Source organism: Haliotis asinina, chromosome 11, assembly GCF_037392515.1.
Source record: "Haliotis asinina isolate JCU_RB_2024 chromosome 11, JCU_Hal_asi_v2, whole genome shotgun sequence".
Lineage (NCBI taxonomy): Eukaryota > Metazoa > Mollusca > Gastropoda > Lepetellida > Haliotidae > Haliotis > Haliotis asinina.
Window position 1 is genome coordinate 42,704,107 of NC_090290.1, and position 16,315 is coordinate 42,720,421.

The 16,315-nt window shown below is 40.5% G+C and overlaps 1 protein-coding gene across 1 annotated transcript in view; it reads left to right on the forward strand.

Moving 5' to 3' along the window:
• Positions 1 to 15,120, forward strand: part of LOC137255809 (sorting nexin-13-like) — a 45,719-nt gene extending 30,599 nt beyond the window's left edge. Inside the window, exons 18-27 of the mRNA XM_067793351.1 lie at positions 3,902 to 4,019; positions 4,422 to 4,567; positions 6,090 to 6,194; positions 8,024 to 8,134; positions 9,151 to 9,240; positions 10,284 to 10,343; positions 11,521 to 11,666; positions 12,341 to 12,409; positions 13,555 to 13,667; positions 14,502 to 15,120. Coding sequence (XP_067649452.1) covers positions 3,902 to 4,019; positions 4,422 to 4,567; positions 6,090 to 6,194; positions 8,024 to 8,134; positions 9,151 to 9,240; positions 10,284 to 10,343; positions 11,521 to 11,666; positions 12,341 to 12,409; positions 13,555 to 13,667; positions 14,502 to 14,767 — 1,224 coding nt within the window. The 3' untranslated portion in view covers positions 14,768 to 15,120. The remainder of the gene's footprint in view (positions 1 to 3,901; positions 4,020 to 4,421; positions 4,568 to 6,089; positions 6,195 to 8,023; positions 8,135 to 9,150; positions 9,241 to 10,283; positions 10,344 to 11,520; positions 11,667 to 12,340; positions 12,410 to 13,554; positions 13,668 to 14,501) is intronic.
• Positions 15,121 to 16,315: the final 1,195 nt, after the last annotated feature.

Below are 16,315 nucleotides of genomic sequence, written 5' to 3' on the forward strand. Positions count from 1 at the left end.
GTTGCACTCTGCCCTCGTGTCCCATTGTTCGTTCATGCATGGATTCTGGGATTCTGATTTCACTGTTTGTTCTATGTATTGGAAAATGAGCATCTGTAGTTTCGTTCTTTGAAAACTCAACAATTTTTTTTCCAAAATAATTTGAAGAACTAATGAGTTTATTTGTGTTCATATCTTATTTTTGAATGAGAATTTTAAAAAATGTGTATAATCACATGAAGATGTTGTTTTATATATATAAATATGTATTCATTTCGCTAAAATATTCTTCAATATTTTTGTAAATCATGAATGACAAACTGTTTCTACATTTCGTTAAATTCAATGATCCCATCATATACAGAAATGTTTTAAAACATCTTGTAATCATTATTCAAGAAATGCTCCTTTCCCAAAAAAAATAAATTACCATGGAAACTGCATGGCTGAGTGTATATATGCATGGCTGAAAAAAGCGTGGACAATGAAACATTTAACCCTGTCTTACTGATAATGCTGACTTGAGTCTGTCCATTGCATCCCTATCTCCTGCTCTAGACTGACTGCATGTTAGGTTTTGCCACTTGACATTAAACTGCTCATGTCACAAGTCTGTCAAGAAGCAAAAGTTGAACTAACTCAGGTTTCATTTGCATGAAAACCATGAAAAACTGTACCACCAAATGAGAAAATTTAAGAAAAAAAAGCATCCATGTTATGAGCAAGTTTGCAGAGGTATTTTGTACTTTACTGATAACATTAAGAAGAATGAGATAAAGCACTGTTGAGCACTGTTTAGCATTATTGCTTATAAGGCAGTGTTAAGATATCTGTCAATTTGCAGAAATATAAAAGAACAAAAGAATTATCCTGGAATAATATTTCCTCAAGAATCTCTCAATATTTGCTCCACAAGAGCAATACTTGCACATGACAGGTTAACTCTAGTAATGGCATGATCCTGAACTTCTATTGAGTTGTGTAGCTAATATAGTTCTGGTTCAGCATAAAACAACAGATGTCTGCAAACAGGCTGATATAAGACCTGCTAGTCGGCATGACCTGCTAGTATTGGTTGCTTATGATATCAGTCACTTGATTATTTGGTCCAGAGTTTATTGTTCACCTCCGGCAATCACAGGAATATTATGTCCTGTGTGTTGAATGTGTTTTCTAATCATAGAATCACTACTGATTAAAAAAGGGTTTTCCAGATGGCAATTCTGGATTTGGAGAGCTGCTGATTCCCTTAAGACCTTAAGAGACTCTCCCTGTTCATGGGAAGTATTGCAAGACATTTTTGGACTGTATTTATAAAAAGAGCTGAGTTTTATAAAGCTTGCCTGTCAAAATTTGAATTTTGTTTTTGATTGGATGATGAAAACTTGAGCTGTACAGCTTGTGAAATCTCCTGTATGTTTGGCTTATGTCAACGTTTGGCTAATGTCAGTTTCTTATTGATCTTATTGGCCAGTCAGAAAATGCGAATGGTTGCTCTAACATGACTCATAGTATGTTGTGTTTAGGTTTTGGTGTAGTAGTAACGGGACAAAGATCTGATTTGAAGATTTGAAGAGTTAATATTTCAAATAACCAGCCACACACTATTTTGAAATACCCATGCTTGTGTAGAGTTTCATGAGGAGATACACTCAGCCACGTCAGTCTGTTATTGTTGACTGTAGTGTTTATGCTAAATATAGCTGCTAGATGGCCTTATAACCTGATCTCATGTATTGCTGTTTATGTCATTAATTGCATTTTCCACCTCATACAAACACTAGTGAGTGTGTTTTCTTTTTGCTTTGCTTAGACATGTCTGCACGGTCGGGTTCGGTGGGCAGTGTAAGTTCATGTTTTTTCCTATATCTTCTACGTTTATCTCTGTCAACAGTGTGTGTCTAGACTTTTTATTGGTAATTTCTGTTCAGAAAAACCATTTTTAGTTGAATGTTGTTTTGCTCTCAAATTTTCATTTCCACTGAGTTGAAGCATCCCACATGATATTCTAAATAGTGTCAATTTAAAAAAAATAATTCACTCACTGATTCAGTTTTCAAAAAGTAACTATAGACAAAATGAGAAACTAATACAAACTATCAAATTCCATCCTGAAATTAAATATTTACAAATCAATTAATTTTCATATTAAACATGAACTTTTTTTTTAATCAATCCAAAAATCTATGATGGAACATTTTTATATCAGTTCAGAAAATAATTATTAAAGAATTAAAATGGAAATTGAAAGTTTCTTTTTAAAAAACATTTTTATCTGTCATCCAGTTTGTTGATTTTATATAAAGGTTCCTTCATGCTTGAGGCTATGAAGCTGGAAACACAGCATGTTCTGGTTTTGTGATTTAGCACACCTGATCTGATTTGCATTACTGAGTGAGTGAGTGAGTTTAGTTTTACGCCGCACTCAGCAATATTCCAGATATGTGACGGCAGAATTTGCATTACTGTTTGCAAAGGAATATTTTAGGATCATGTAGTTAGGTCTACGAGAGCACAGATTTTATGTTTGAATCTTCAGCATTAGTTTTTGTGCAGTTTATTTTAATTTAGTTTCATAATTAGGCACTTTAACTGACTGTCAGCACAGACTTTATTTGTTACTCTGCACAGTGATTCGTTTGGATACCTTCGGAATGTGTTTTTTCATAGAAGTGCATTCAGTTATTTTATTTGCCATCTGTTGAACAGAGATAAAAGTAAAAGACAATCCTCTGTCCTTGTCATGTAGTTTCTAAATGGTGTTCTGTAATTTGAAAGTTTACATGTTTGTCACAGAAAACTGTAAAATGTTTGAAGACCCTATAGACCTGCCGATTTGTTATGACCTTCAGTGCACTTTTGAGTTATTCTTTTCACTGTTACGATATCAACTGAATGTTTGTTGTAGATAGGATGCTCATCAAAGCTTGTACTTGTATGCTTTGTGTTTCCATGGTTACAGTCACCATGACAACTTAGTCAGCTTAATCACTTTCATCTGTTTGCTTATAACTATGCGTTTGAAATAAGAATGTCTCTTTTAACGTCATTTTAAAGTTGTAATGGCATAATAGTTTAATTTATTCAGATTTAAATATTTGAACAGTTTTGTTCTTTTAATAAAAAAATCATTTTGGCATGAGTGATGACCACAGTAATGATATGTTATGTGAATTAGAACAACTCTTGTTCATTTTCATGCACCTCTCATCTCATCTCCATGACCTCATTATGGCTTCAACTGAATTCCCCTCGCATTCACTCATATTTCCCCCAGTGAGGGATAAACCAGTTCTCAGCCAGATATTTTCTTTCGGGTCACCTCAGTCACCTCATAACAACCACCCTCTGTAGGGTGTAACTGAAATATTTCATATCAGCAACTAAACAGTCAACTCCATAACAACCAACCGCTTTTGGATGTAACTGAAATGCATCATATCTGCAACCAATCAGTCAACTCCATAAGAACCAACCACAATGGGATGTAACTAAAATGCTTCATATCTGCAACCAACCTGTAAACTGCATAACAACCAACAACAGCTTCACATCGGCAACCTCTGCTACCTCACAACCTCTGCAACCTCTCTCCACAGTTCCCACCTTAAAACATACCCACGTGTCAAAACTCACAGATGCACAGTTAACATTTTCCCTTTATTGTCACTTTCAAATGGATGATCAAGTACAATTCTCACATTTTTATAACAATTATTATGTGTAAAATGTATACATTTCCTCTAATACCACAATATTGACACCATTCCTCCCATATCAAGCATCTTGCACACAGGGACTTGTTTCACAAAGCTCTCATAGCAGTCTTCGGCTTATGAGAACTTGGTGAAATGGGACCCAGAAAGAGAACATATGGAAATACTGGTATATAAGTAGGTACATTGAGTATTCTGTTCCTCAGGCTGAAGATATCATCGACGACAGTTCCCCCGAGACACGGTCCCTGGACTCGTTATCCTCTGCTTCTTCTGGAGGAACACCAGCAGAGATAACATACCTGGCTTCTATATCCCAGTGTGGTATGTGTTGATGATCCAGTCAGTGGTTTCACTGCCTCAGATATAATGCATGGCCTGTATCACATCAATGTATGACCTGTGAAGACCTTTGTTTGAATTCATCTTCAGTAAACCTTGCTTGTCGTAAGAGGCGACAAAGGGGATCGGGTCGTCAGGCTTACTGACTTGGTGGACACATGATTGTACCCCATTCGCTTAGATCAATGTTCATGCTGTTGATCACTGGACTGTCTGGCCCAGAATCATTTACAGACTGCCACCATGCGTGGCATAAAACTGAAACATTGTATGAAATAGTGATCCATTGATCATTATCTTCTCCACGGGACTATCTACAATCTCACAGGATCAAAGAAATGTTGATTATGTCCATAAGTATCTCGGGTGACTTCGCTGTTGCAGGTATCGTGAAGGAGTCTGGCAAGTCATATGCCGTGTTCGCTGTGACAGTGAAGAAGCGGTTAAGATTGGTGGAAGAGGAGGAGATCTGGGACGTGTACCGACGCTACAGTGACTTCCACGACCTCAACATGCTGCTCATAGAAAGGGTAGGTCAAACATAGGTCTCAGGAGGTTAGGAGTGAGCGAGTTTTACGCTGTTTTTAGCAATATTCCAGCAGTATCACAAAAGGTCACTCATGAAATGTTTTTAGCAATATTCCAGCAATATCACATGACAAGTGAACACTTTGTCCACTAGGCTTTCCTATCGCCCCTGATGACTTAGGACTTAAAGGGATTTGGACACCAGTGACGATTCTAGTCCCATGCAGGATGTAAGAATCAACTTTGTGGATTGGATGGTCTGTCTCCAGGATTTTGTTGGTTGTGTGTCATCTGCCCCAGTGTTGTGGATCATTGCTCAAAATATTGCTCACTAGATTGCCTTATGCAGAGTGGATTATTCAGAGGCTTACGTCTTGTAGTGGTGGTCTGATTAATTGAAATAAAGAAGATTTGTCACAGTGACTAAACAACTGAGCAATCAATCATGTCTGGGGCGGTGGGGTAGCCTAGTGGTTAAAGTAGTGTTTTTGCTCGTCACGCCGAAGACCTGGGCTCGATTCCCCACATGGGTACAATGTGTGAAGCCCATTTTCTGGTGTCCCTTGTTGTGATACCGCTGGAATATTGCTAAAAGCGGCGTAAAACCAAACTCACTCACTCACTCACTCACTCACTCACTCACTCACTCACTCACTCACTCATGCTTTCTCAAAATCAAACACAAACAATTCTGGAACACTTTTTTGCATTAACAATATTTTTCATGAGGATGGTTTTGTCTGTAAAAACAAGCTTGTTCCAAGACTTGACTGAATTTAGGTTAAAGACTCCAGAAAATGTTTGTTCTTAACATTCTAGTCATTCTTTAAAGATGTAAAATTTGCAAATGTGTTTTGTGCATATTGGAAAAAAGAACCAAAAGAAGTACATGTTACTTCTTCCTAATTTTTATGTGCGTTAACAAACACAGTCATGAGGATCTGACAAATGATGGTTACCAGTTATTCTAGATGATTGATCGTTTGTAATGAACAAGTCATCAGACACAAGACTGAAACAAATTCCCAACACTGATGTCTTGTTCAGTGGTCAGACTTGCTAATTTGGTTTGTTGTATCTTAATACCCAAAGCCCTCTTAGAGCTAAGGTAGATAGAGAGTTAATGTTAATGTATGGCACTTACAATTATCATAGCACTAAGAGAGCTTCGAAAATATAGGCCCAGAATTGTTTGCTCACAGTCACTTACCAGACTGGGTCATATAGTTTGAATATTGGTCAGTGAACCATTCAACAGCAAACAAAGAAATCAAAGGGAATAAGGTGGTCAGACAGTGAGGCCTGGTTTCATCATGTCTGTGTACTCCAGTTGTTGTCATGCATTTAGATGCCCATTTGTCTTGAGCATCTGACATCAATCCACTGCGATGTGAGTGATATGGCACATTGTATATGCAATATTGTATAAATACTGATATTGGTTGACGTCTCACATTTGTATTTGTGGAAGTGAACATTATGCTGAAAGTTGGGGTGAGTTACATGCCATGGTGTTTCTCTCAGTTTCCAGAATGGATTGGGCCTCACCTTCCTCCCAAGACGTTAGTGAAGAACACAAGCAAGGACTTCCTGGAGAAACGGAGGAAAGCCCTGGATGCTTACTTCAGGGTGGGTACTCTTACTTAGGGTGATTATGCTAAGTTCAGGGTGAGCACTCTATACTTAGGGTGGATATTCTTACTATGGTTGGGTACAGTCAGTTCAGGGTGAGCACTCTATACTTAGGGTGGATCCTCTCACTATGGTTGGGTACAGTCAGTTCAGGGTGAGCACTCTATACTTAGGGTGGATATTCTTACTATGGTTGGGTACAGTCAGTTCAGGGTGAGCACTCTATACTTAGGGTGGATCCTCTCACTATGGATGGGTACAGTCAGTTCAGGGTGAGCACTCTATACTTAGGGTGGATATTCTTACTATGGTTGGGTACAGTCAGTTCAGGGTGAGCACTCTATACTTAGGGTGGATCCTCTCACTATGGTTGGGTACAGTCAGTTCAGGGTGAGCACTCTATCCGTGGGATGCTCTTACTTGTAGGTGGGTACAGTCAGTTCAGGGTGAGCACTCTATCCGTGGGATGCTCTTACTTGTAGGTGGGTACAGTCAGTTCAGGGTGAGCACACTATCTGTGGGATGCTCTTACTTGTAGGTGGGTACAGTCAGTTCAGGGTGAGCACTCTATCTGTAGGATGCTCTTACTTGTAGGTGGGTACAGTCAGTTCAGGGTGAGCACTCTATCTGTGGGATGCTCTTACTTGTAGGTGGGTACAGTCAGTTCAGGGTGAGCACACTATCCGTGGGATGCTCTTACTTGTAGGTGGGTACAGTCAGTTCAGGGTGAGCACTCTATCTGTAGGATGCTCTTACTTGTAGGTGGGTACAGTCAGTTCAGGGTGAGCACACTATCTGTGGGATGCTCTTACTTGTAGGTGGGTACAGTCAGTTCAGGGTGAGCACTCTATCTGTGGGATGCTCTTACTTGTAGGTGGGTACAGTCAGTTCAGGGTGAGCACACTATCTGTGGGATGCTCTTACTTGTAGGTGGGTACAGTCAGTTCAGGGTGAGCACTCTATCTGTGGGATGCTCTTACTTGTAGGTGGGTACAGTCAGTTCAGGGTGAGCACTCTATCCATGGGATGCTCTTACTTGTAGGTGGGTACAGTCAGTTCAGGGTGAGCACTCTATCCGTGGGATGCTCTGACTTGTAGGTGGGTACAGTCAGTTCAGGGTGAGCACTCTATCCATGGGATGCTCTTACTTGTAGGTGGGTACAGTCAGTTCAGGGTGAGCACACTATCCGTGGGATGCTCTTACTTGTAGGTGGGTACAGTCAGTTCAGGGTGAGCACTCTATCCGTGGGATGCTCTTACTTGTAGGTGGGTACAGTCAGTTCAGGGTGAGCACTCTATCCGTGGGATGCTCTTACTTGTAGGTGGGTACAGTCAGTTCAGGGTGAGCACTCTATACTTAGGGTATATACTCTTACTATGGGTGGGTACAGTCAGTTCAGGGTGAGCACTCTATCCGTGGGATGCTCTTACTTGTAGGTGGGTACAGTCAGTTCAGGGTGAGCACTCTATACTTAGGGTATATACTCTTACTATGGGTGGGTACAGTCAGTTCAGGGTGAGCACTCTATCTGTAGGATGCTCTTACTTGTAGGTGGGGACAGTCAGTTCAGGGTGAGCACCCTTACTTTAGGTTGGTAGGGTTGCAGATTTCAGCTTGGATACTCTTCAGGGTGGATTCATTTACTCTTTGGTAAGTATATTCAGTTTAGTCTTCTTCTCCTTGGATGCAGTTAGTTGAGGACGGTCCATAAATTCATTCACTACAGATGTACTCTATTACTGAAGAGGACAGGCTTACTTCAGTGAGTATACTATTGCTTCATGTGGGAGTATTGTGTTGGTTGACCCCAAACTCTTTGTTGCAGGGTCTGCTGAAGCCAGAGATGTGGGCCAAATTTCCTGGAATGGAAGAACTGGTTATACAGTTCTTGGCCCCTGGTCTCTGGGAAAAACACAAGAGTGATCTGGCAAGGAAGGTGAGTCCTTGGTTAAGCAGCTGTAAGTCTTGTATGGTTCTGGGTTAAAATAGGTCCCCAACAAGTTCTGGTGCAATTATTAGCCAATTAAACGAAGTTCAGTGGAAACCTCAAGCAGTTTGCCCAAATTGTTTTCTTATCAGGTATTTTACGTATCAAAACTTATCACAAGCTGCAAATGGCAACCATATGCATGTATATTAATATAGCAGAATGACAGACAATCTTTCTTAAGTAATATGACATGTTTTATTCCATAAAATTTCATTATGTAATACACTTACAATAAGAGTAATAAAAATCAAACTTACTCAAACAATACGTCAAACAAAATATTTCCTCCTGTCTGTGTATTGTCAACTGGATGATGCCAGTAAACTGTAAATAGGATATTTGTTTAGCTGGAGACACATGCTTCTCATGTCAGATTATGTGGTGATCTCTCTCTTGTTAAGTAATTTACTTCCAGGGACCGTGAGAAGACGTTTTGTTAAGCCGTATTGTTCACTTATCCGAGTTTAGTTAACCACACTGTAATAGTGATAATTAAGAAAGAAATTTTCCAGGGCTCAAAAAAAGCGTTTACTTATCCGGTTTACATATCTGGTCTTTACATTGGCAGTTTCCACTTCAGCAACCCATGCTTGCCATAAAAGGTGACTATGCTTGTCGTAAGAGGCGACTAACGGGATCGGGTGGTCAGACTAGCTGACTTGGTTGACACATGTCATCGGTTCCCCATTGCGCAGATCGATGCTCATGTTGTTGATCACTGGATTGTCTGGTCCAGACTCGATTATTTACAGACCGTCGCTATATAGCTGGAATATTGCTAAGTGTGACGTAAAACTAAACTCACTCACTCACTCACTGGCAGTTTCCACTGTATTTGGTTCATAATGCACAAAATCAATCAGTGGATGGTCAGGTCCAGACTCATGTTTCTGACAGCCTGCAGTGCTATAGCTGGAATGCTGCTGAGTGTAACATTCATTGACGAATACTTGATGTTTCAGATGGATACAATTGTCAACCCATTGAAGACGTCCATGAAGAATGTCAGCAACGCCGTCAAGAGTATTGATGGTATGAGGACAGGCAATAATGTGAGTAACCATGGCAACTTGTCATTTTAGTCAGATTATCTTTGTGTTATGTTTTATGGAAATACACTGATATAGAAACAACAAAAGATTCTTGAAATAAATCTGTAAGTACATGCAGTGTATGAAATAAGGCCAGTCCAACTGCCCAAGATGGGCTAGGTATTCTGTTGGATAGCTAGCAAGCCTGACAGTCTGGTGCAAATTTAGATTTCCATACATCTGTGTGAATTCTTGGTGTCTGATCTGCTTAAATCCATTTGGGACTGGTAACATTTTGAATTTACCAGACCAGTGCTCCGTGATTCAAAACAACCTTATCTCTTAAGGTCAACCTTATCTTTAAGATTACAACCTTAGACCTTCACTAAGTTTAGCCTCCTGTTGCACGAAACAACCTTAACTAAGGTAAGACTTAAGTTAAGGTTGAGAACTAAGGTTGGTTCAACTTTAGCGTCTCTAAGGTTGGGAAAGGAATGTGGCAGCTGCTTTTGTTTATACGACAAGACTGAGAGAAGTTTGAGGAAGCAGAGGGTGTACAGAATGAGTCAGCTGAATTCAAGTGGTAACTAGGGACACTGTCAATACTCCTGTGCCAAAGAGTTCACGCTTGGTTAAGGTTACGGCTAAGGTTGGAGTCCAAGTTAAGGTTGCCCTATGGTTGTTTTGTGCAATGGGCATATCTTCTTAAGGTGATCGTAACTCTAACCTTAGTGTTTCAGGTTGATCTTAGCTAAGGTTGTTTTGAACAACAGAACACTGATGTCAATCTGGGTTTTGGGCTTATTTCATACACTGGTACATTTTAAGAACGACCATAACTTACTTGTCTTACAGATAAACACTCTTTTGTCAAACCTTTATATTTGATCTTGTAGTCACCTTGAAATGAAAGATGGACACTTGCACATTCCTTGTTTAGGATTTTGAATGGGCAACTGTTTACAATAACATTGATAATCATGGTAATTGCTAAACATTCTAGATACCAGAAGCAATCAGGTTGTGAAATGAATTCTTTGTAAATATTTGTGTTTTTTCTAAAGGGTGAACTACAGGATGGCTTCAACAGTGGGAAAGTCGGGGCTGGCCTGCATGGCTTGGACGTGAGTGTTATAGGGGCACACATCATCCCACCCTACCATTAGTCAGTTCCTTTATAGTTGCTATTACCATACTTCCTCCAATAGACGCTGGCATCTTATCGTCAGGTCATACACTCTGTTCACTGTTAGAAGCACTTTCCCTATTGATGTGGTATGCTGGTCATTGTAATGAGACGTAGTGGGTCAGTAAGGTGGTTAAATACAACAGATACCAGGCCTTTAATACTTGCCATATCATCAGCTTGCATCAAGTTTATAGATTACCAGCTAGATTATTTGTGTATCTGATACAGAAGTCAGGGAGTGAGTTAAATTTTTACATCGTATCTGCATTATTTCGGTGAGACCCACGAAGGTCCAGGTTAGAATAGGCCTTCAGCAACCCATGCTTGCCATAAAAAGTGACTATTTGTCTTAAGAGGTGACTAACGGGATCGGGTCTGACTTGGTTGACACATGTCATCGGTTCCCAATCGTGCAAATCAATGCTCATGTTGTTGATCACTGGATTGTCTGGTCCAGACTCAATTATTTACAGACCGTCACAATTTAGCTGGAATATTGAGTGCGGCGTAAACTCACTCACCCACTCACTCACTCACACACTCACACACTCACACTCACTCACTCACTCACTCACTCAATATTTCAACAACAGACATAGCAACCAAGTAGATGAAATACAGCACTTCATTTCCAGCAAAACATAAAAGTTAGGTAAAGAATCATTTTAGCTTTTCATTTCTCTTCTTTAATCAGTTACATTTCAGGGATCAAATGTCCATTTGATAAAGCGCCAGAGGCATGTTTTATGTCAATACAGCATACTTAAAATATGTTCCAGGCTTCCTTCTGTAGTTACCAGCCACTATGACTACTGAAAGCAAGGACTTGTTTATCATTGTTCATCTTAGGAGAGTATCTCTTACCTAACTCTAGAGTGTCTTGGAACTGTGTGTAGTATTGTATTCTGTAGTAGTTGAACGTGCTGAATAATAATGTACTGATGATACTATGAATTCATTCTTGTTTTTGATGTGTTTCATGGGGTTTATCTTATGCCAACACTGTCATGCAAAGTTTAAGTATTTAATAATTGTAATGATGTCAGTATCATTGGAGGCTTGAAATCTCTAGCGATGTTCAGGTGTTAACAGGTTATCATGTTTCCCTATAGACTGAAGATAACATCCCACTCCGCATCATGCTACTGCTCATGGACGAGGTCTTCGACTTGCGGCACAAGAACCAGTGGCTTCGTCGTCGTATGGTAGCCATTCTACGTCAACTGATCAAGGCCACATTCGGGGACATGATCAACAGGTAAGCCACAGTAGCTTCTGAACCATACTGGGTCGGTGGCACCACAAGACAGCAGTCAAGGATGGCTATTCCAGGTTTTAAAGACGGTGCTAGAATAGACCTTCATCAACCCATGCTTGCCATAAAAGGCGACTATACTTGTCATAAGAGGCGACTAATGGGATCAGGTGGTCAGGCTTGCTGAGTTGGTTGACACATGTCATTGGTTCCCAGTTGCGCAGATCGATGCTCATGTTGTTGATCACTGGATTGTCTGGTCCAGACTCGATTATTTGCAGACCGCTGTCATATAGCTGGAATTTTCCCAAGCGCAGCATAGAAATAAAGATCTGGCTTAGAATAGGTTTTCAGCAAGCATGCTTGTTGTAAAAGGCGACTTGCAGGTTTAGATCACTTGGTTGACATGTAGTATCTTATTCCATTTGTGTAGATTGATACTTATACTGTTGATCTCTCGATTGTCTGGCCCAGACACAATTATTTACAGACACTATCATATGTCTGGAATATTACTAAGTGCGGAGTGAAACAACAAACCTACTAACCGGGTAGCAGACACACATACACCCAATCCATCCTAATAGCTATAACTTTGCTGGAGGTGGCTTTCGGTCACATGCGAGATCTTAGTTGTTCTTCTCATTTGCACCTGTTGTCATATTGGCTGTTTTCAGGAAAATAGTAGATCATGTGAACTGGATGACATCGGCAGAGCAGATGGCCGAGTACATAAAAACTTTCAGGTAAATTGCATTGTATCCCTTGATCATTCACTTCTCAGAGACATATTTAGGTTACCTTGTCAACATCGAACTGATCTTGCATGTCTTTGTACATCTGTACATCCTACCTATGAAGATCTAGAATAGTAATGGTCTTCAGCAGCCCTTCGGAAGAGGAGAATATGAGATCATGTGGTCAGGCTTGTATCCCAATTGCATAGGTTAGTGCTCATGCTGTTGATCACTGGATTGTCTCATCCAGACTTGCTTATTTTATCCCGCCATAGTATACATGTGGTCTCACCATAGGCAAGTGAGTTTGTTGAAAATTTCCTCTGTTCACCCGGCAGAAAATGGGCACTCAGTTGGTTAAAGTCATGTGACTATAACCTTCTATCTCTAGGAGGCAGCTTGAGTTTTCCATGGTAATAATAATCTGATTCTGATTAGAGCGTCCAGGGAGCAAGATGGAGTCAGATGGATTTTAGGCGCTATATAAATGAATCATTGATATTATTACATAAGTGGAATATTGCTGAGGGTGATCAACCCATGAAGGTCCCGAGGTAGAATAGGCCGTCAGCAACCCATGCTGGCCATAAAAGGCGACTCTGGTTGTCGCAAGAGGCAATTAACAGGATCAGGTGGCCAGGCTCGCTGACTTGGTTGACACATGTCATCGGTTCCCAGTTGCGGAGATCGATGCTCATGTTGTTGATCACTGGATTGTCTGGTCCAGACTTGATTATTTATAGACCGCCGCCATATACCTGGAATATTGTTGAGTGCGGCATAAAACTAATCTCACTCACTCATCACTGGGGGTGGCATAAAACTCAACTCACCCACTCAATGGGGGTAACTTGTTGGTGAAAGCATTGACCAGGGGCCCGTTTCACAAAACTCTCATAAGCCTAAGATCTCGTAACTTTTCTTGTAGCACTCATGCTTCCTATGTTACAGTATAGGAGATATGAATGCTTAGAGGAAAGTTACAAGATCTTAGGCCCATGAGAGTTTTGTGAAATGGGTCCCTGGATTGAATTCCACACATGGGTACAATGTGTGAGGCCCATTTCCAGTCTCCCTCGCTGTCATGTTGCTAGAATATTGCTAACAATGGCATAAAAGCTTGCTCACTCAATAACACATAAAATATTTTTCAGGGATTCATTCTGGCCCATGGGTCAACTGGCTGAGCCTCGGCCTACACGCGACGATAACACCATGATGAGAACACGGGTATTGTGTAAGGCCAAGATGCTGGGTAGTGTGTCAGGTATGTGATGGAGTAGAAATGGACTCAACACTAACTCTCTCTCTGTTTCCCTATCACTCAACCACTCCCTATCATTCAAACAATCACCCACCCAACCCTTCCGTATCACTCCCTCACTCTTTCAACCACCAACTCAACCAGTCTGTATCACTCCCTTACTCTGTCCAACACCAACTCAACCACTGCCTATCACTCCCTCACTTTTAACCACCAACTCAACCACTCACTGTGTTAGCCATCACTTCAACCACTCCCTATCACTCACTCACTCTGTTAACCCCCATCTCAACCCCGCCCTCACTCTTAACCACCAACTCAACCACTCACTGTGTTAACCATCACCTCAACCACTCCTTGACACTCACTCTGTTAACCACCAACTCAACCACTCCTTATCACTCACTCTGTTAACCTCCAACTCAACCACTCCTTATCACTCAATCACTGTGTAAACCGCCAACTGAACCACTCCCTATCACTCACTCACACTCTTAACCTCCAACTCAACCACTCCCTATCATTCCCTCACTGTTAACCACCAACTCAACCACTCCCTATCATTCCCTCACTGTTAACCACCAACTCAACCACTCCCTGACACTCACTCACTCTGTTAACCACCAACTCAACCACTCCTTATCACTCACTCATTCTCTTAACCACCAACTCAACCACACCCTCCTGGATCATCTCACATCAGTTTCCTCCCTAATTAACTGACCTCCTGTTATACCTGGAATGACACCATTACACCCAGCTCATTCTCATGGTAATTCAGATAACTACTGACAACCTGTAATTCAATATGACATGACCACCATTTTTCTTCTTCAGATGAGCTGCGCCATCTGATGGGCACAGAGACAATTCGTATTGGAGTTTCCAGAGTGTTTGACATGTTCCAACACAAAAACTTAAATCGAAGACTTGTGTATGTTTGTCTTGAAGGAGTACTAGAGACGTTATTTCCGACCAATAAATTCCCAGAACTGTTACGAAAACTACATTCACGGTCCAAACGAGTTAAACCAGAACAATCAGAAACTTACTCGGAATCATCCAAGGAGTCGGTGTTACGGCAACGGTCCACCAGGCGATGATGAAGCCCATCATCACTGCAACTGTCTCAACAACTTATCTCTCACATTCAAAGTGTTTCATATGATCAGTGTGCTGATGACTGCACTTTCATGGTTAATGCTTTGATGCAGTTAATACAAATAGTGATTTCATTGAGTTTAAGTTGAAGTATCTAAGTTCTGAAGAAGCTGAAGCTTTAGGTTCAGCTTCAAAATTTGGAGATTTTTGCTGTGCATGGTCTGTTGTGAAAAAGGAATCAGTTGCTTCGAAGAGTAGTGAGCAGGTTTCCATCAGTACAACAGTATTTCTGATGAGAAAACTCTGCTGGATTCCCAGTGTCAGTGCTACCACTACCCCTGTGCTTACAAAGAAAGAATGACAATCTTGAGAATTTCAGTGCAAACCAAATTTCTGGAAATATTTTTCAAACCCCTGGAGGCCATCAGTGACAATTGTGAAAATGGTTTAAGACATTCTGATTGCTTTGATCATGTAATTTGGAACTAGGAACTCAATATTCTAGTTCAAGTTGTTTGTATGAAAGTTGAGCAGAAGAAAACAATTCCAGTGGACAAAGAAAAACATTGAGTCTTCATCTGCTGCTGTTGTTCTTGTTATCGGGAATTACAGTGCCAGCTTCATTTTTCCCTCGTTATCAAGGTGTCCAAGACACGAATTCTTCATGCATCATCTTTGTAGAGAATGGTCAGCAATTCAACTGTGTTCATCTTTGAATGCACTATATATTGTATTTTTTGTGCAAATCTGCTAAAGAATAACCTTGAGGTTGCCAGGCTTTCAGCTTATAATAATGACATCGAGGAGCATCATTGATGTGAGTTCAAGGTCATCAGTGTTTTAAGCTTCAAACAATTCAAGGGAAAACATCCCGAGGAATTTTATTAATAAGGTCACATGTGTTTTGTGACTTGAAAAAGTTCAGAATACGATTAATAAGCATTCCGTGAAAAGGGCAAATGTTTCAACCAACCAGTGGCACACTGGGTCAACTTTGTGAAGAGGTTTTTGTACATATTGGCTGACATTTATTGTCTAAGGATGAGATAGGTGCAGTGTGTATTTAATGTCCCATGGAACATTCGTGCTGCATCCAGTGAAGAACCTCACTTGCTGTTGGAAGAAATCAAGTCAAATTATCAGAAATTCAAGCACAGTTTTCTCTGAATTAGGAGCACATTAGGTCAGTGTGTAAAAGAGTAAATTCATACAAGGGATTGTGAATATTTGGGGATTATTGTTTGTTTGAAAGTTTCATTGAAATATACCGAGAAATATTCATGCTCCTATATTTTCAAGCAAGTGATGAAGAGAAGACAGTCAGCTTGGCATTGAGATTGTAATGGAGTCCCAAGGATGGCAGACGCAATGCCTCAAGATCCACTTCTGAAACATAAGCTACATGCAGGGACAGTATTATCAACACATATAGTCCTGGTTGTACCGTCGGGTATCATTTGTCCACAACAAACAATGCAACATCGAATATATAGTTCCAGGTGTTTTAGTATTATCATGTTTCATTGCTCACTTGTGTTCATCTTCAGTTG